Source organism: Prinia subflava, chromosome 4, assembly GCF_021018805.1.
Source record: "Prinia subflava isolate CZ2003 ecotype Zambia chromosome 4, Cam_Psub_1.2, whole genome shotgun sequence".
In the NCBI taxonomy this organism is placed as follows: domain Eukaryota; kingdom Metazoa; phylum Chordata; class Aves; order Passeriformes; family Cisticolidae; genus Prinia; species Prinia subflava.
Genome location: NC_086250.1, coordinates 18325976 through 18346044, shown reverse-complemented (window position 1 = coordinate 18346044; position 20069 = coordinate 18325976). Strand labels below are relative to the sequence as shown.

At 41.8% G+C, this 20069-nt stretch overlaps 1 protein-coding gene across 2 annotated transcripts in view; it reads right to left on the bottom strand.

Annotated features, from left to right (window-relative positions):
* TXNRD1 (thioredoxin reductase 1) overlaps nucleotides 1-15176 on the bottom strand; it is a 34412-nt gene extending 19236 nt beyond the window's left edge. The window contains exons 1-3 of one of the 2 annotated variants that reach the window (XM_063395722.1): nucleotides 15028-15176; nucleotides 4568-4677; nucleotides 2280-2399 (exon numbers count right to left, since the gene is read on the bottom strand). In XM_063395722.1, the coding sequence (XP_063251792.1) occupies nucleotides 2280-2399; nucleotides 4568-4677; nucleotides 15028-15106 (309 nt within the window). In that variant the 5' untranslated portion in view covers nucleotides 15107-15176. The remainder of the gene's footprint in view (nucleotides 1-2279; nucleotides 2400-4567; nucleotides 4678-15027) is intronic. The other variant, XM_063395723.1, reaches the window with a different exon arrangement.
* Nucleotides 15177-20069: the final 4893 nt, after the last annotated feature.

The window sequence follows — 20069 nt, the reverse complement described above, 5'->3', positions numbered from 1 at the left end:
AAAAATGCAAATCACACCTCAAATAGCACAGGCTATAGACACCTTTGGAAAATATTGCTGCACTGGATTTCCACTTCCAATAAAGATCTAGTCTGGCCAAGAAGCTAATTCCTATCCATTAGCAGCACCTCTGAGAAAGTTCCTCAGAAAGGTGCTTAGGGACTGAGACACATCATTAAAACTCCTTCATGATGACAACTCTTAAACACTGCTCCAAAGAGCCTTACCAGGGTTAGCTAAGCAGAATGCATGGATTCCCAAGCTTCCCTCAGCTACACGCCCACATAACACAGCACAGCATTGCATCGCCAGAGATCACACTCAGATATAACCACTTCTGCTGAGTGATGTGCCCACAGCCACAAACCTGCCCTGTAGGCTCTCAGACCTTTCGGGCTCAGTGCAGTGCTGCAGAACACAGCAAGGCTGCTCAGGGAGCTGCTCTGTGTGACCGGAGAGCAGGGGCCTGGCACTAGTCTGAGACTGCAGCTGGCTTGTAGCAAGTCAGCCTGGCAGTGTTTGCACTCCCTGGGGAGAATTGCCTCCACATAACAAGCTCTGGGCACAATGTAGAGAGGAAGATGTGCACACAAAGGTGCATGTGTCAGAGTGAAAAGCACACATTTAACCAATCTGGGTGAACTGCTGAAAATCTGAGTGCACATATCTGCAACTTTCTATGAGAACTGTGTAGCTGGGGTTTTTTCTGCTTTGGTTTGTTTTTTGGGTTTTTTTAAGCACTGTCAGTTAATTCTTAAAAAAACATTGAACAATCTAAGTAAAAGTCAGAAGTTTATGTGTGCAAAACAGCTTCACTTCAACTACATGAAACTGATTTGGAATACACACATTACTACTGATAGGGATGTTGACTTTACTGATCTATCATCTTCTGCTCTACTCAACAATCAGTTGAGAACACTGAGAATCAATATACTTTACACGTTAAATTGAAGGAATTAGGCAATTTATCTTCCTACTGCTCACCTTTTCTGTCCTGAAAAATGATGCAATAAACATCACTGTGTCAGCTAGTCTCCTATGGAAATTTCAACAGCTGGCATCTTTTTGCTGCAAACTCTTTTTACATTACTGCAAACTCTATTTTACACTTGTTATTCTCTCCCATCCCAGAACATCTCCATCCTTTGAAAACCAGTGTTTGCTTCTCCTTGGGGGTCTCAGAACTTGCACAGCTCTTACCTCCAACCCTCAGTCCTACAGCATGACAACAGTGCCCCTATCTATAGGAAAGCAGTAAAATACCAAAGTAGACTATGCATCTACAGTGCATCAATATAATGGAAATATATTTCCATTATAACAGGAGTACTTCTAAGGGACCTGGGTTCACTGTGAATCCAATGCTATTCTAAAATATTTTCTCCTTATTTTCTTTCACTCTGCAATGACCTCCTCCACTTTTTGAGAACAAAAGAAATGCCCCTGACTGGAGGAATAATCCAGCTCCAGGTCTTGAACAACACAGTTGGTTTATTTACAGGAATGCTCAATTCACTTCTAAATAGTTAATTCTACCACAGACAGAAGAGACACAAAGTGCTTGACTACTGATCTAAAGGAGAGCTACTGACTTAAATTTCTGCAAGTTTAAAATATTTGGGATAATGACAGCTCTAAGAGCTGGTATATTTTGTACCAGTGAGAATTCTTTTAATTAATTCTGGAAATGCTTCTAATAGCAATATCCTAACCAAACCCCATAATTCTTCTGGCTACAGGCAGGAAATACCAGACCCTAGAAATGAAGGGTAAGACCACAGCTTAAGTATAGGCAAAATCTCCATTTATGCAACTATGTAAGCTCAAAAATCACACACTCTCCCCCATTGCAAGAATTAAAACAAGATATACAAGTATGTCTGAAGAGACAGTACTTCTATACATAAGTAGATCCTCCTGATATTAATTTCGAATAGTTTTCAAAACCTTTTCATTTATGAGTCTAAATTTAGCTACTAGTTAAGACTATTAAGATATCTACCTGCAGTTTTCCAACAACATCATCTCCCATGAGTGGGGACTAAGTTTCATTCTAATAAGGAGTATTAGGGAATATTAAAGAGTATACCAGGTGTTCCTTCTTTAGAACATAAAGAAAAGACTATTGTGTAATTGGCACTAACCTCGAAAGAAATTTCAGTGATCAGGCAGAAGTGTTATGCCCCTACAGTGTTAGAGATACCAAATCCAAGACACTGAGGATGTCACCCACCTACTTACAAGGCAATTTAAGTGTGTATCTTCCCCCCTCATACCTTGGCAGCTGCCAGACCTCCTGAGCCTCCACCAATGACAATGAGATCATAGTCATAGGAACCCGGCACCGGCCCGTTCACTTCCATTGTTTTCTGAGGATTGTCTTCTTCCTTATGTGCCTGAACAGAGAAAACAAAAAGTATTTGGGAATATTGAAACACTACTCACAGCATTCAAAAATTAGTATTCTCAGTAGCAAATACTGTGATAAGGGAACATAATTGCATCTGAATTTTCTGATGCAATTTTTTTTGCTTTTAATTTGCTTTAAATTTCATCTTCCTAATCCATCTGTGAATAGCTTTATACCTGTCAGATACTGAACTATAAATTTTCTTGTTCATTGGAGCAGTGATCTTCCTAGCAGAGCTTAGTTTTCCACAACAATGCAACCCTAGTGCCTCCTCATACTGTACTCCAGGATGAGATACATAACTGCTGACACAAGCATTCCATTGATTTATTTTATTCTTTTCATCTGCCCTGGGCTCTCCTAATTAGTGTTTTTCCTCTCCTCCTGCATATGTTTGTAGGAAAATACAGCAACCTTATGCGACGCTGTGCTAATCCCCAATAATTACCAGCCTTACCAACAGAATGAACAGAACTGAATGAAGAAAACCATTTCTGAAAACTGCATTTTAGTAATATGCCAGTGATTATCATTGCCTTGGTTTAGCATAAGTTTGGCATCAAATGGATCAAGTGTGACCACTATGGTTTCACAAAAGATTTTTTATTTTTAATCATAACTACTACCACAGAAGTAAGTCCTAAAATGCATTTTGGCAGCTTATGCCATAAAGAACATGGCACCATCTTCATATACACTTTCTAAAATGAGCCTTCATACTCCATTTGTGAAACTCCAATGTCTGAGGGCTTCAGACTTTCAAGCCTTTGCAGTTGTGGCAAAATTCACAATGCTTCTCAAACTGCAGGATAAGATCTGGAGTGAGTAAAACCCAGACTGCTTAGCTGATACAAATCAGTGAGCATCACCTAAAGTAATGAAAAAACTTTAAGACCAGACTCATAAACTAAGAAACCCATACTTTGCCACTTTACAAATAATGTGTTTCTGTCCACCTAGCTTGGTAGGACTTGATTCAGTACTGCTGGCATAGTTGTGGCGAATCAAAGGAAAGAAAAGAGCCCAAAGAAGTTTCCCTCATCTTTTCATCTTAATTTTGCTTTGCATTAAGCAGCCCTTTGTACTCAACCCATTCTACTGTTGCCTTCCTCTGAAGTTATTCCCTGTCTGTCGCCTTCATCTGAGGTTTGATTAGTCCCTCTCTGTAACTATGTCTACCCTCCTGACTGCTGCCAGTTCAGCAATCCCACTGACAGAAACCCCCCATAGCTCAGACAAATTACACAGCAGTAGAAATTCAAGCTGTACATCTGCCTGCACAAAGTTAAATTGTAGTAGTATTTCATAACCCTGGGCAGCATGTTAACAGTAGAAACAAAACCTAGAAAACACCTGAGGCTGCTGTGAAGACATCCAAAAATACTTCATTCTCCTTCCTCTTCTTCTCGTGCTCCACCACAACAACACACACCCCTATCACTGAACCTGCTTTGCACTTGGTTCCCTTTTTTCTATTTCTCTAACATGGCCTTTAGCCAGGATCAAACTTCCTACCACAATCAGAGCAAAGGAGCACGTACTGTGATATGCAGCTTCACTTCAGTTGTATTTAGAGATGTAAAGTAAGAGAAAGGGTGCCATTCTTTTCCAACTCACACCTTCTTGCCTGCTTAGTGGAAACAGGACGGTGTGAAGCACAAGGGCAGACTAACTTCCCCACAGTCATCAGACCCAGTTACCGAGAATGGTATCTTTATGATGCATAGAAAGAAACCACACCAACCACTCATTTGCTTAGATCACTACTTAGATCATGCTACTTTTTATTTCTCCTTTTAAGAAAAATGCTTTTTCACACAGCTTACGAAACTTCAGTTTTCATTTCCTACTGTTTGGTTTATTTCTCATTAATTCTTCATAATAACTCTTTATGAAAACACGTTCAAAGTTTAATTAGACAAAGTAGATTACAAGCTTCTTCTCTTCCTCCTGAACCCTGCTCCGAAGCAGCCAGGCTCTTGACAAGCTCCGCAGCCCATTTACCACAAGAACTTCTTAATGACCATGATCCCATCCTGAGAACAGATTTCTACTCTTCACCCATGAACTACAAATTTTACAATAAAGTCTACATTCTGATTATTTTTCAAAGTCAAAACTAAATTACAGATTTTGAAATGTATCTCCCCCTACCTTTAAAGTTCTCTCATGATCTCCTAGTTGCTTCTCCCGTACAGAAACAGCTGGCTGGCAAGTTTCTGCCGCTGCTTCACGCTGCCCTGCTCGCGGCTTCGGGGCTCCCCCTGTGAAATAAAGGTCAAAACAACGTGGTGTCTGGAGAAACGTCCTTTATGAGGGCTGTGCTCCTCCAGAGAAATTGTCTGGGGGAGTGGCCTGGCAGCTTCATCGCTTCCTCATCTCTGGCATGTCTGTCCCAGGGGAGCGTTTCCTAAGGCAACTCGTGACTCATTTGCAATGTTAGGATGACTTGCGATATTTTCCTGTTTAATAAAATCCCATGCCACAGTTGGCTGAGATTTCAGTACTTTTAGCCAATCTAACAATATGCTTGGATCAAAGCAAGGAAATCATATTTCCTCTGCCTAAGTCTGATACTTCAGTCTACAAAGAAAATGATGATTTTTAGCTTTCTTGCCCAGAAAGTGGCACCTAAAGACTTGTACTTTTTAACTTAATTACAAGTTTTTAGTTTTCTCCTGCAATTAGTTGCCTGGAAACTTCTTTCAGTTTAATGTATTGATAAATGTATTCAAAAGGCTGGACAGGATCAGTTTTTCCACTGGCCATAACTTATCATATACATATGTATACCCAATATAAAAGTTTAAGCATATTGGTGAAAAGAAAAAAAAAAATTACACACAGTGAAACTTTATTTGATGTGGCATTGGAAAAAAGTGGAAAATCTAATAGTTGATTGGAATCTCTTATCAGCTCTGCCTTCCTCCACATAACTCTGAATTATGTTATGCCTAATTTCCAATAAATGGGTCACTACACAGTTGTTTGTACTTAATCACATATGTACTTTGCACTGTACAACCAGCATTAATTAGCAAACCCTGACATGTGCAATACTTAGAGAAACAGCCATCCTGAATGCTATGTATACATTCCTTGGGCAGTGAGCCCACAAACCTGAAAAGCATTCACACACACACACACAAATGAAAAAAGGTACTCCTTGAAAATGGTCTGTAATCTTGTAATTTCTGACTTCTTCTGAAACTTGTTGCTAAAATTCCTTTATCTCCCAAAGGTATTGGGAAGAATACTTTGGTGACAGTGGTAAAGGGGTTTAAAGATCAGAACAGTTATGCAACAGTTAAAGTGGTATTAGTGATAGATACTACTTTACCTATTCTAGTTGAAGAACGTACACGTATAAAAAAAGAAAAACAAGAACACAGGTTTTGAGCAGCCTTCACAAAGGATAATTTCACAATCTTCACAAAGAATAATTTTTTGCTTCACTATATTATATTAAAGCTACAGTCCTGTGTGTACCTGAAACAACTGAAGGAGTATTTTATTCCTGCAAGTTTGTACAATCTCAGGAATGTTCACCTAAAACTGTATCCTCAGTGAGATAAAAATCTAGTCAACACAGGCACTTGTATAAATATCTCCAATTATTTTCAGGATGACTTGTGCCAGAGGTACCAAGTTTTAGGAATGGCCCCAAAACCCAAAGGCAATCATAGCCCCTGGCAGAGACTTTAAAGAATTTGTATGTTGGCTGGCTCTGCTTCTGGGGGCCTCTCCCTTGTTGGTTTGGGCAACCTGCCACAGGCAGGATGACAAAGCAGAAAGTGCTCTATGTGTCACCAGCTTGCTCTCTATAAAATTCCATCCACTAACAGCAATTGCGATAACCCACTGTCCTGGTGAATAATCGATACTTTCCAAAAATGAGTCAGGAGACACCTTTTCACAGAGGGAGACTGCTAAAGAGAACCTGAACCATGGATCTGCTCTGGATAGCCCTCAGAGATGCAGGGGTGAGGGTGACTCTCTGCCTGATACCTATCAGCGTTGCTCAGCAAGCCTGTAGCAACTCACAGTCACTGCAGGGAAGCCCAGGGAGGCTCTTGCCCTGAACTACTGCCAAGTGTTGGTTTTGTTAAACCCAGTCTAGGATGTGGTGGCTGCTGAGGTGGCACCTTCCCCATAACTTGCCAAGTGCTCCTTGATGTGAGGTGAATCAATCTAACCAAAAAATACTAAAAAAAGGGGACAAGTCTATTCTCTTCTACCACGCTGGGTTTTTTTCCTTCTTGGTGTCTCCACACTTGGCACCAGTTCTGGCAGACTCCAGGCCCGTGCATGAGTAAATCAACTCACTAACCTAGGAGAAAACTAACCCAAGAGAAGAAAAGTTATGGATGGTTTCCCACCAGTCTAACACGCTCAGCCAGCTCAGGAAATAATCCTGTGATCACGACAGCTGGTGCCAGGATGAAGGCATTACCAGACCAGCAGAGAGTACGAGGGACAGCAATATCTCTTGCTGGTAGTGGCAAAACTGCCAGTTTTGCTCCGAACTTGTTAAACCAGGAAAAAATCCACCTGGGGAGATAAAAAATACAGTGAAACAACTATAGTAGTTTCAATCCATATCCTTCCTTGCTGGGAGGGAGCTTCCTCAGAAATCAAAGTCCTCCCTGGCACCGAGGCTCTGAACTTTTGACTGTTTGTTGTGTAACTTCTGGCCTAGAATGAAAAAAAGGCATGATTGGTTTCAGAAGGCTTTGATCAGGTGGGAGCAGGACTAGCCCAACCCAACAGCCTGGACCAGCCTTGTAAGCAGAACTGCTCCAGGATAAGAATTGCCTTACCCTGCAAAAGTGATCCGGGGATCCCACCAGCTGCAGAGGCAGGACATGGATACCCATGGAAAGCACTTGCCCTTCAACTACTCACTCTGGAGCTCTAGAAGTGGTACTTCAAGGCAAAAGTCCCCAATGATTTACTTTGAGTTTCTGTATCACACAAAAGAACATTGGCAACAAGACCAAACTTCACATTTTCACAAACTATAATTTAAAAAATAGTTGTCTCTACTCCAGGAGTTTAGAAGACGCCTCTAAATTTGTAATGTTTCCGAGCAAGCACGTAAATTGCTTTACAGCCCTATCTTCATACATTTGGGAAGTACAGGCTATTTCATATCACAACAAATACTTACCATACATCCAAGCAAACTCTGTAGGTTGAGAAATTTTCATGTTTTCCTTCTTCTAGATTTGCTCATTTCTGCACTATCCTCACAGATCACTACCTCCCCTATTGCACAAACTCAAACATTTGGTAGTGACGACAACAGAGCCATTACATCATTCAGACTACCAGGGGAAAAACCCGAGCCCTTAAAAGACTCATCTCCAGCCTGGATCATACCACAAATACACACTGAGAGGCTGCTTTGCAATCAGCTGAACTGACAAAACTAAGAGGAGATGGAAGCCTGCAGCCTTGCTGGCATGGTGTCATTTGTTTTACCTACTAACTTGTGTTTGTCCCAGTTATGAGTTTTCTCACTTTCACTCCTCCAATTTTCTCCCCCTCCCACCAGGGAGGAGTGAGCTGTTAGCTAGACTTTCAAATTGAAAACCCACCAAGATTTAACACTTGACAAGCAAAAGAGTAAAGTGTATGTTCCCAAGAAATCATCAAACTATGTTATTGCTTCTATTTATCCAGTGTGTTGCTGCAAAGCCCTTTAATTTTTATTGTATTTTTGTTAATGCCCTTTTCATATCTAAGAGCTTAAAACTCCTTGCATTTAAATAAGGCACTGCTTGAATGGGATCAACACAATGTGGAATAACTGAACTTTGCAACTAGTTGAAGAAAGGGCTCTACTTTGTCAGATTTCTGTTAGCAGAGTCCTGACAGTGGATGTAGTATTGCTCCAAAACACCTATTTCCTTCACAAAAATATAAATTCTTTGCTTTTACTGCAGTTAGTTGAGTACAGAAAGCATTTAAAGTAAATTCCATAAGTGGGAAGACATATAGATACAAACTTTCTTCTTCTGGGAACTTTCCAGCCTAAGTGTTGAGTTTCCTAAGCCAGAAGAGAAAGAAATCCTCATCACTCTCATCAGCCAAACGAATGCAGTTAATACATGAAAAAGGCAGAAAGCAGCAGAAAGCCCCAGAGCACAGTATTCTCAAAGGACAGTAAAAATCTACTGACAACTGTTAATTTAACCGCTGAGCAGCAGGACAAGAATTACAAAACCAAGACAAATCAAAGATAAAACACTGACAGAGGAAGGATGAATGCCAGAGAAATGAAAGACAAACTTTCAAGTGACATCCATCTGAGAGCCTGAATCAAAGCTCTCTATACCAAGTGGAAAAGTTTCCACTCAGAAAATGGCATTAAGTGACCAAATTCACCCTTCCAGGCTAATTTGAACATCTCAACAACATCCTCCAATCAGCTTTCCACTCGAGACAGGTCAGCACTGTATTTGGAGGGCTGCAGTCCACCACCTTTCCATCCAAGAAGAATCTAGGGCAAAAAACTCAACACTCAAACACCCCTTCTCTAACAATCATCCACTCAAATTTATAATCTGTCTCATCCTGTTAGTCTGAAAAAAGGGCTTCTGAAACTGGTCTCAACTCCTAGTTCCTAGCAAAAGAAGTAATTCCTAATTCAAATCACTTGTTTTCCTTTTGCTTTTTTAAGTATTCATGCAGCTACCACAAAGCCCAAATGCTTTATGAAAATGTATATTTAGTAATTTCAACAGTACTTCAGTTGGTACAGAAGTACAGAACAGTAATTTCATCATTATACTCTTTGGTTTGTTACAAAGTCCTACAAGACATGTTTCTGCCATAATGATTATAGAACTTAAAATCCTACTCCAAAAAGACCTGGGCTTTCTCACAGACTTTCCTAGCAGTGCTCTCACCCACAGAAATTTCTCAGCAATATCAGACAGTGGGTACTTGCCCTTGAAAGGCTTCAGCAATTCCTCATTCCTTATGTAATTGTTTATAGTAAACCATACAGGAATTACCCAGGTTGCTCTAATTAGCACTAATAGGGATGTTTTCTGTGAGCATAACATCACGTGCTGACCTCAAGTATTTCTAGGACATCTACAATACAAACTCTGTTGGCTTTAACAGAACAAGCTATACAAATTTAACAAAAGTAAATTTCAGATTCTCTCCTCCTCAGTAAAAGGCAGCCAATCTTACACTGATTATGTATCTTTGACCAATTTCACCTTCAATTTTATTTCATTGTGAACTAAACTAAGTAGGTTATGAAAATCTTAATATAAAACTTGTCTGCCTGTAGCAGACAAGTAGCAAACTGTAGCTACAATATCTCATATAAAGATTTATATGCAATCTTTATGGAAAATATCATCTTACAATACCAGTAATTTTAACATAGATTTTTGTCTATTTCCACAGTTGCTTTGGGATTTACCCGTATTAGTTAATGCTTTGTCTAACCTAAATCAAAACAAAGGAAGCTGAATTCTGGTATAGCTACCTGTAAAGTGTATCATGCTCACAGTGCCATCCATACGGCTCACCCTTTATTTAGGATAACCTGAAAGAGTTGAGCTTCCTGACTTTTCTTGTTGAAATTCCTGCAGCCAACACAAACCTGTGGTTCTCACAAACTGTGATTAATATTCTCATGCTACCTTTTTTTAATAATTCCTGGTCAGTAAATAAACAACTCTCTGACACAAGCAGGAAGCACCACCAGCCTCACTTGAATAAGTGTGGCACCTGAGGCCAGAGAGGTAAAACAGTACTCAGCAGGGAAGGAACAGGATCTCCTGGTGCTGATGCCATTCATTAGTCCCTACTGCCACTGGCCATGCCTTTACTGCTTCTACCACAACTAAAGCCATTTATTCATTCCCACATATTTCTTTGTAATCAGGCTTGCATTTGAGTCATAGAGAACATAAAAAATGATGGAAAACAACTCACACACGATCAGGGTTTTTTTTGTCAAACAACCCGGTATTAAAATTGAACACGATTAAAGGAAAACAAGCTCTGTGCAGGTAATCTCACAGTAAGGGTATGAAGTTTAAGGCAGGTACAACACCTCGGAAAGCACCTGGGTACTTGGCTCAGAAACCTGTGATTTTTTTTCTCCCCCTAGTGGGGCTTTTTTAAGAGGTGAGGAAAACCCCAGATATTTTAATCCAGAGTAATCAAAGTTTTTTGTCTTTGAAAAACAAAAGGACTTGAGTGGAACAATTTAATCCTGCTTGTAGCAGCCCAGCAAACAATGACACAGCATTTCTGCCAGGAGAGGGAAGCAGCACGGCCGGACAGGTCCCTCACTGCCCTTTGAACTCCCCTGCCAGCAAAGCGACCCCACAAACCGACCCCACGCACACGGCCCTGACAAAGGTGTGGCTGGGAACGGTGTGAGGGGTGGCTGGAGAACAACAAATACCTTACACCTGTGAGCCACAACTACCGAGAAGTGCTGGCTTTGTGTCACGCTGTGCAAACAGCAGAGGAGATAAGGAAGTTGAAGAGTTTCCTTCCCACCATACTGGGGATGCAATGCCAGGACACAGAAGTGACCGTGTCAAACAGCTCTTTCTTCCCTGAGCTTCTGACTCAACAAGCAAAATAGGCAACTTTGCTAGAACAGAAGATAAAATGAGATGATATCACCGTCCACTTGTAAAACCAGTTCATTGGCAGATTTTTAAGAAAGACTACACTAGACTAAGCCACCACTACTTTCTATGGAAATAAAAGTATTTGCATGCTCTACTTACTTCCTCTTTGCATTTGTATCTCTTTTATGCAAATGACAGCACTGGGTCAGATAGGTTTGTAACAGCCAAAAATTGTGGGGGTCACACAGCTCCACAGAGTTTACCATAAACGAATCCCTTTACGTACTAATACTACAAGGCACAAAGAGCACATACAGGAAAGGCAATATGCTGAGGAAAGCAACAGCTGTGAACTTTTTGGAAGAAAACCAGAAGGTAAAACCAAACTGAAGATAAGGAAAATGAGAGGGGATCAGATATAATCAGGCAAGTTAGGAGATGGTTCTGCAAGGAAGAAATACAATGTGTATACATTCAAAAAATACATTCAAAAAAGAAAGTTGTTTAAAATATGAATGAGGAAAAAATGAACAAGTAATGGAAAAAAAACAAAACAGGAAATACATGAGTTGAGCTATAAACTGGAAGGCAGCTGCATGACAACAGGCAGGTGGACAAAAACAGACACCAAAAACAAGGGTAGATAAAATATTTATGCTGTAGATAAAATATTCTCAGGAGAGAGCAGTGGTAAAGAAAAGGGGGAATAAGTTAGCAATTCAGTATACTAAGTAAGCCAGAGTGCACAATTTTATCTGGTATCTGGTTTGTTTTCTACAAGCACAATCAAAACAGATACAAGGCACCCTACCAAAGGGTGATTGAGATGGGCTTAATGGAGGAACAACCATTGGATAGGAACAAGCAATGGAAACAAAAAAGTTTTGAAAATGGAGAAGGCATAAAAAAGGACTGGAAAAAGGAGATGAATACCAGACATTGTTGAGGGCCAAGTCTTGTTTCCATTCACAGCAAAAATCAAGGGGATGGCATAATTATTAAGAGGGTAGAGGAAGTACATGGGCATCCATTAGGCCACATCCAGGATTTGAGTCCACTCTACTTTTCTGCACAAAGAGTGCTATGATACATCTGTTATTGTCACCTGAGTAACTCACATGTAAATTACATGATCACATTTCCAGGAAATACTGCAAAAGTAAAAATATTTGGGGCCTCATTACTCTGACTCTCAGCACATGTAAATGTCAACACAACCTAATTACCACTGGTGTTTGTACTACAGCACAGAACTAGGACCACCAAAGTGGATCCCCTGGTACTCCATCTCACAGTTATGCAGCTTCAATGTCAAAGTCAAACCAAACTAAAACACAGCCCCTCATAATATTCAACTATGGCAGTCTGGGATGTAAAAAAGCAGCACTTGATGTTATAACAAGGTAGAGTCCCACAGAAACGAACAATATGTTTTGTAAAGCCAAAGCTGCAACCCAGGCTGTCTTAATTCTGAGATCTGTAAGTTTAGTCCCTTATTGTACAGCTTTGAATTTTGTACTTAATCCTTTCTGCAGTAAAATGCCTGTTTATAATACAGAAAACCAAGTAAGTGTGGAGATAATTAACAAAAAAATCAGGAAAAACACTCTCTTCTCAGTTACTTCCAATTTTCATAGCTTTACACTCACAAAATGTAATAAATACTGCACATGCAAAATGTAATTGTTGAAGTATACTGAATGCTATTTGAAGACTAAGAATAACCTTTTTGAAAACACAAGGTAAGAACAAGGGAATGCATTTAAGAGCTGTTATGCAAACTCTATATAAAAACCTTGTCTTAACCTTTTTACTTTTCCTGTGCTAGGTACCATTTTTTTTCCAGTTGAGCTCATTGCCAGCTTGCTTACTGTTTAGTTTTGTAAACATTTTTAGATCTTACAATGAATTAGTAACTGAAATTAATATTGCCATTGATAAAAGATGGAAAGGTGGGAAAAATCCAGAGAACAAATAAGAAATTCTTACAGCTACCAACAGCCCTATTTCTTTCTCCTACTACACACATAAGATTAAATATACTTTGATATTAAAACAACTCTATTGCTTGGTATTACCAGCTACAGAAAGGGGTTAATTTTAGATTTTTTAAGGTTTAGAGTCAGTTAAACAATGAGTAATTAGCATATTTGGATTATGTTTCCAATTTAATGTAAATTATGTATGTCTGTTCAAATTTCTGGAATTTTTTTCTTTAATCTTCTATTAAGTTCTTCAACCGCACCCAACACTCCTCTCATTTCTTGTCCTTGATGTACACTAAAAACTTGGATGTATTCCTTTGGGAAATGGACATTGGGTTTCAGATGATAATTTACTCACAAGCAACTACCCTAGAAGCAAAACTGCCTTGATGCTGAAATATAAACCTTGTCTCACAGTTTAAACCAACGTTCCTGGAGAATTACTTTAAGATGCTGCCAGAGTTGTAGAATAGGCAACAGGGAGTAGCAGTGCCTTAAATTGAAAAACCAAAGATACAGCAGAGCATATAAACCAAAGCCCAAACAACATGTTCTTTTAAGTCATTTAGCCTAAATGAGTCAGCTTCACAAGGCTGAAAATGCTCGTTAAGATGCAGGTTTCATTTCTGAGTTTATGCTTGCAGATAGATTGTTGGCCAGAGGAACCAGGTTTGGGTATAACTCCAGAGCAGCTCGCCCTGCCCCAGACTCCATGCTACCACACCTGCACAGATTCCAGTATCTGATTTAAAACTAAATTAGGTACTTCTAAATCATAACATGGTAGTGGCAGCATTAGGTAAGGGAATTGTTGTCAGGTCACAGCACTGTCCTGAAAGTACAAGGACAACTGGACCCTCCAGACAGTAGTTTGAGATGTTTTTTGTTGGGTTTTTTTTCTTCTCCTCTTAGGATCAAGGAACATCCAGTACTTCCAATGCTCAGACTGGAGGATTTTATGTTGGTATAATTGAAAGATCTAAGCAATATGGAGCCATAACAATGAGCCTATTTCAACAGCTTTAACTGTTACAAACCACATCTTTGTATTTGCCAGCTCCTACTGTGCCTTATGCAAATTCTTACTGCACAGGCATCTTTACTTTTTGTTTGCCAAGGTTCTGACAATTTCCATCCTGCATAATAAGACTTAAAATATCATATAACACCTTAAAGCTCCCAAGGTGGTTTTGTGTCGATGTCCTCAAATTATTGCGAGTATAAGACCATGTTTAAAAGCAGTCCCCTCTCCCAAGATTCGGTAGAGCTGAAAACACTCCTACAGTAGTACATGCTCAGTGAAGTACTACATCCTAAGAGTGCCTTTTCATTTAGGCAGAACTGCTGCTCGGTGCCAGATGTAAGCATAGGTTCATTTTCAGGCGTTCATTACTCTGAGCCTATTATTTATCTTCTTTCATCTGGTTTTATAGACCCGGTGAGAGCACGGTTAATTCTGTGCCCATGGAGGATCTCAGGCTGAGGCTCTGACTCTGACGAGGTACAGAGCAATCAGCTGAAACACAAATTTCCCCACTCTATCGTGGGAAGATGCCTCAGTCCTGGTAAGCAGAAATCATATCCATGCACCAGAGGGGCATTCAACTCCCACCTAACTCCAAATCGTGCTCCTAACTCCAAATCCTGTTCCCTCCTCAGCACAGACATCCTTCACGCCACGCTGTGGCAGTCCCCGGGGCCGCGGTCCCACACCCAGCATCTCTCTGATCTGCCGTGAGCGGGTCGAGGCGCACATCCTGCTCAATAAAATCACCTGGTGGCCCGTGTTTGGGAACAGGCACCCAGCACACGGGGGGACCCGCGGTCAGCCTGCTGAGGGCACAGCGAAGTTGTTCTGCAGCGCGGTACCCCCGCGGGGCGCCCGGCCCGCCTCGCCGGCGTTTCACAGGGAAACCGGAGCCGGTCTCTTCGGCCGCCCGCCCGCCGCACCGCGCTCCCAGCCCCCAGGTGCGAAGCGCTGCCTGGCAGGTGCTGTCCGCCGCCTGCCGCCTACCTGCCGGGCGCCGCCGCTCCGGGGCCGCGCCGCCGGGCGCCTGCCGCACCGCCTGGCTCTTCCGCAGGGTGCTGCCCATGGCGCGGGCCGGGCCGAGCCGGGCCGTGCCGGGCCGGGATGGGGTAGGACGGGACGGGTCCGGATCGCGGGCCCCGATCGCGGCCCCGTCCGCGGGAGCGCCCCCTGGCGGCCGCGGCGCCTCCCTCAGGCCCGGCGCCCAGCGCGGTCCGGTCGCGATGGCGACGGACGGGGCGGACACAGCCCGGCCCTGGCGCGGCCCCTGGCGGTGCCCGGGTGGGCCCAGGCCCGGCTCCCCAGCCAGACCTTCCTCCTGCGGGCTGTGAGGGGCTGGCGAGACAAGGGCGTTCAGGAGTTCTGGGAGAGGTTTTCCCCTCACAATTAATGGTTCGCGCTGAGATATACACAGATAGAAAAGACACTGTAACCGGAGGGTCACCTGCGTGAGGCTGGTCATACTGCTCCCGTCAGGGCTTGGGGCATTAAGTGCCACCACTGCCTTACAGTGCTGCCCTGTGGCCCCATCCTGGTGGCTTTCACTCAAATATGTGGCAAGAGGAGTGCCTGCCAAGGACTGCTGGAATCAGCTGAGAAGCCAAAGCAAGATGAAAGCCGTAACCCTTTAAACTACCACCAAGTCCACACAAATGCCCGCTGTTGCCATTGGCCGATATGAGCTTTCTTCACTCTCCTGGTGGCTTGATCCTGGCTGGATACCAGGCACACACCAAAGTCCTTCTATCGCTCCCTGCCACAAGTGGACAGTGGAGAAAAAATGTAACACAGGGTTCACGGGTTTAGATATGTCTGGGAGAGGTCACTCAGCAAATGCCATCACAGGAAAAACAGACTTGAATTGGGGATATTAACTGAGTGTATTACTAACAAACAGAGCAGGATAATGAGAAGTAAAATTAATCTTAAAAACACCTCCCTCCTCCCCTGCTCTCCCCCAGCAGCACAAGGAGACAGGGCATGGAGGTTATGATCAATTCATCCCAGGTTGTTTCTGCTGCTGCTCAGGGAGAAGAGTCGTTCCCCTTCTCCAGCATGGGGGCCCTTCCATGGGAGACAGTTCTCCATGAACTTGTCCAACATGAGTTCATCCCATGGGCAACAGTTCTCCATGAACTGCTGCAACGTGGGTCACTCTTCCACAGGGTGCAGTCCTTCAGGCACAGCCTGCTGCAGCCTGGGTCCCTCACAGGGTGACATCTCCTACCACAAACCTGTTCCACTATGGAGTCCTCTCTCCACAGATTTACAGGTCCCTGCCTGGAGCCTGCTCCATCGTGGGTCTCCTCCATGGGCTGCCGGTGGATCTTTGCATCCCAGTGGACATCCATGGGTTGCAGGGGGTCAGCCTATTTCACAATGGGCTGCACCATGGCCTGCAGGGGAATCAGCTCCAGCCCCTGGAGCACCTCCTCCCCCTCCTTCTCTACGGACCCTACTGTCTCCAGAGCTGCTCCTCCCACATATTCTTACTCCTCTTTTCTTTGTCTGCAATTATATCTGTACAATAACTTTTTTCCCTTCTTAGAGGGAAAGCTTCTGGCATCTCCTCACAGAGGCCATCCTTGTAGCCTCCCACTACAAAAACCCAGCCACACAAACCCAACAAAATGCTTCATGTGGAAAGAAACGTGTGACATTACATCAAACAAGGCAATTTATCTGATCAGTATTCCTGCTTACAGCAAACACTGACATTTGTTTGAAAGGTTTTTAAATGATGCAAACCCAGCCATTTAGGTTTTCTGTTGGATGGGTCATTTTTTCAGTTGCATTGATTGGCTGCTCGGCTCTGTGGCTGAGTGAGCATGAAGGATGTTGTGCCACCAACGCATGGCAATGAAATGAATTCCTAAGACTAAGGAATTCTTAGTCTTAGTGGCCACTGGGTTGTTCTGTTGCCCTGCATAAGTCCTAAGTGTCCCCCAGTGTACAATGTGTCATGTCTACTTCAGTACTCTGCCACAAAAGTAATAATGAGCAGCCACAAAGGATCAAAAGAAAGGGAAGCAAGAGAACAGGATAATAACTTTGAGTCTTGATGTTTAAGAGGCATTGCCTCCCCATTCCTGGGGTTTTTTCTCAGAGGACTTCAGCAATGCCTATTTGTATTTCTGTATTACTCTTTTACTCTGCAATGATATCTCCAGTGTCAGCTGGAGTTTCAAACACAGAAAAAAAACCAACTACATTTAAGACTGTTAAGTGAAAAAAAGTCTCTGAACTTATGAGAATGACCACTGTGATTTTAGAAGTTATGTCTTCAATATAGCTATCTGTAACAGCAAAAATTATTATAATAAGATAATAATTGTTGCAGGCATTCATGGATTATTATGGCTTCAGAAATAAAGTTATTAAAGTATTTTGCTGAACAAGCTTAGGGAAGAGACCCTATTCCACCAAACCCCATCTCAATATTTTCATTACATGAGGACTACCTGCTGGCAATTCAGCCAATTTGAGAAAAATCAGATTTTTAAAACCACCTTGCAGTCCTGTTATTCATTCACAGTGTTTCATTTTGCTTCTTCTTTTGCAATTTTCTTCTAATCACATTTCCTTTCATTAAGAAAAGGGTCTTACATTGCTGCAGTGAAGATCCACTAAAGTAAAGGAAAAAATTAATTTCTATTTTTGAGATGTCTTGTAAAACCAGTGCATACAAAATCAGAATTATCCAGTGTCACTTATAATCAAGGAGTCTCACTGTAGAACAGAATCTTGATGCTGCATCCAAAGACTAGCATGCATTTTCACATTCTTTACCCCACTCCTCCCAAGTGGTTGCTTCTTCCATGCCATGTTACTGGCCCACATAACCTCCTCCACCAGTTGATACAACCTCCTCACAAACACTACCATCAGGCCAGTTAAAGTCCAGCTGGAGAATTTATGTTCCTAAACTCTTATTTTAGTCAGACTACTTCTGATTTTGGCCTCTTGAAAGATAATTCCTTTATTTTTTCCCCATAGGTTTCATGCTCTCTCTGACTGGACTAACTGGACAAGTTACAATCAACTCCAAGATGCTATTGAACTCTTTCTTTCTAGCTGGTTTATTGTCTTGTTAGATCATCCTCCTTTCCAGTTTTACGTACTTCATTATCTGTTTCTCCACAGAAGACATTTGTTTACTCTCATGTTATTCCACAAGTTAATTTTTGGGGGGGGGCAGATCTGCCCTTCTTTCTATTAAAATTTTGCCTAGAAATTACACCTTTAATGAGGCTTAAGAAAAGCTGAGTACATTAATTTATCCTTTTAATTTATTCTTAGTTGACTGAATTGCACACATACGTGAGGTTCAGTGTTGAACCCCTGTAATATAAGCAGAATATGATGACAAGAAGAATGGAAAGCAGAAGGAAAAGGATGGGAAAATTTGCAGTATATTCCAGTTATTAAGAATGTGATGCCTTGTCCATAAGTGACTTACATTTTTGTCAGTCTGTGCCTTTCTCTCACTATTTAGACTCTTTGGAAGACAGACTGTATCTTCCTCTCTGTTTAGAAGACAGTTGATACTTCCATTTCTACTGCTGTCATCTTCATGCTGTCATTTTCCAGTAGTAGGGACATGCACAGGAGAGCTGGATCAGACAGTCAAAAGACACCCTGGATCCTGTAGTATCTCCCTGACACAGACACCAACTCAAACCCCTCTTGAGAGTCAGAGGTACGTCTGTGTACTGAAGTTTTTGGGAGACTGAAGCCCTATTTCAGTTTGGTACCAAAGCACAGATTTAAATCTGCTTTGGGTAGTACCAAGCCACAGGACAAGAGGCAACAGACAGAAGCTGATGCACAGGAAATTCTGCCAGAAGAGGAGGAAGAACTTCTTTACTGTGTGAGTGAGCGGGCACTCGATCAGGTTGCCCAGAGAGCTTGTGGAGTCGCCCTCATTGGAGATATTCCAGAACCATTTGGACATTGTCCTGTGCCATGTGCTCCAAGATGCCTGCATAACCTTCCAGTGTTGGTGTTAAGAGATCAGCTGTGATATATTAAATTAATGTGGGAAAAGTCTACAAAATACTTGAAGGACTAATAAAAGTAGTAATTACATTAAGATATTAACTGATAATGTCCTTTATAAAGGCAAAATGTAAGGTGTTTTACTTTGCCTTGAAATTTCATAAGGAAATGTTCTGGGTTTGGTTGGGGTAAACCTAATTTTCTTCACAGTGGTTAGTATGGGGCTGTATTTTGGGTATTTTATGGCAAATATATTTGATGCATGATTGCTGCTGAAAAACCATATGACAGTGCTACGATTATCTAAATGGTGCATCAGTAGAAGAGTCCTTCAGTTGTTTCTGAGATAATTGATTTCCAGCTCCCTGTTGACAGTGATCATTAAAATACTATTAGAATTTCTGTTCCCACAAAAATTTCTAAATATTCCTTCTATATATTAACTTAGATGAAGGCTGTTTCAATAAATGAAGAGCCCACAATGGAACCTTCTTATAAAGTATGGAATTCTTGGTGCTGAATGCAAAATCACCTAAATATTAGCGTTATTAAAGCTGGCACTGTCCTTGCATTTTCAGACTATTAATGTAATTGAAATACCACAGGTCATTTTTGCAAGCTCAGATTCATTTTCTTACCTTGGGATCTCACCTCAAAGTTTTTCCTCTTGTATAATCTCTGGATCTAAGCTCCTTCTGTAGCCAACAGAGAAAGACAGGCATGTCCAGGTGTTAACTCATCCTTCTGAAGAAAGGCACTTCTAAAGAGTGAGCCTATCTCTAGTCCTTAGTCTGGACAAGTTCAAGAGAAAAGAATTTCAGCTTTCATGTTTAAGTTGACAGAAGTCATCTCTGTCTCTGCCTACACTGCAAATACAATGGTGTCAGTCAGTATGTTAGTGACAGTTCAGGGGCACAGCTAAGATGCTCCCTGTGCGACCGAGTGTAAGAGAACAGTTTTATTTTCATCATGCTGCTGACAGAATGGAAACGTACACAAGCCTTTGAAGCAGCGCACTTTAGGGTCCCATA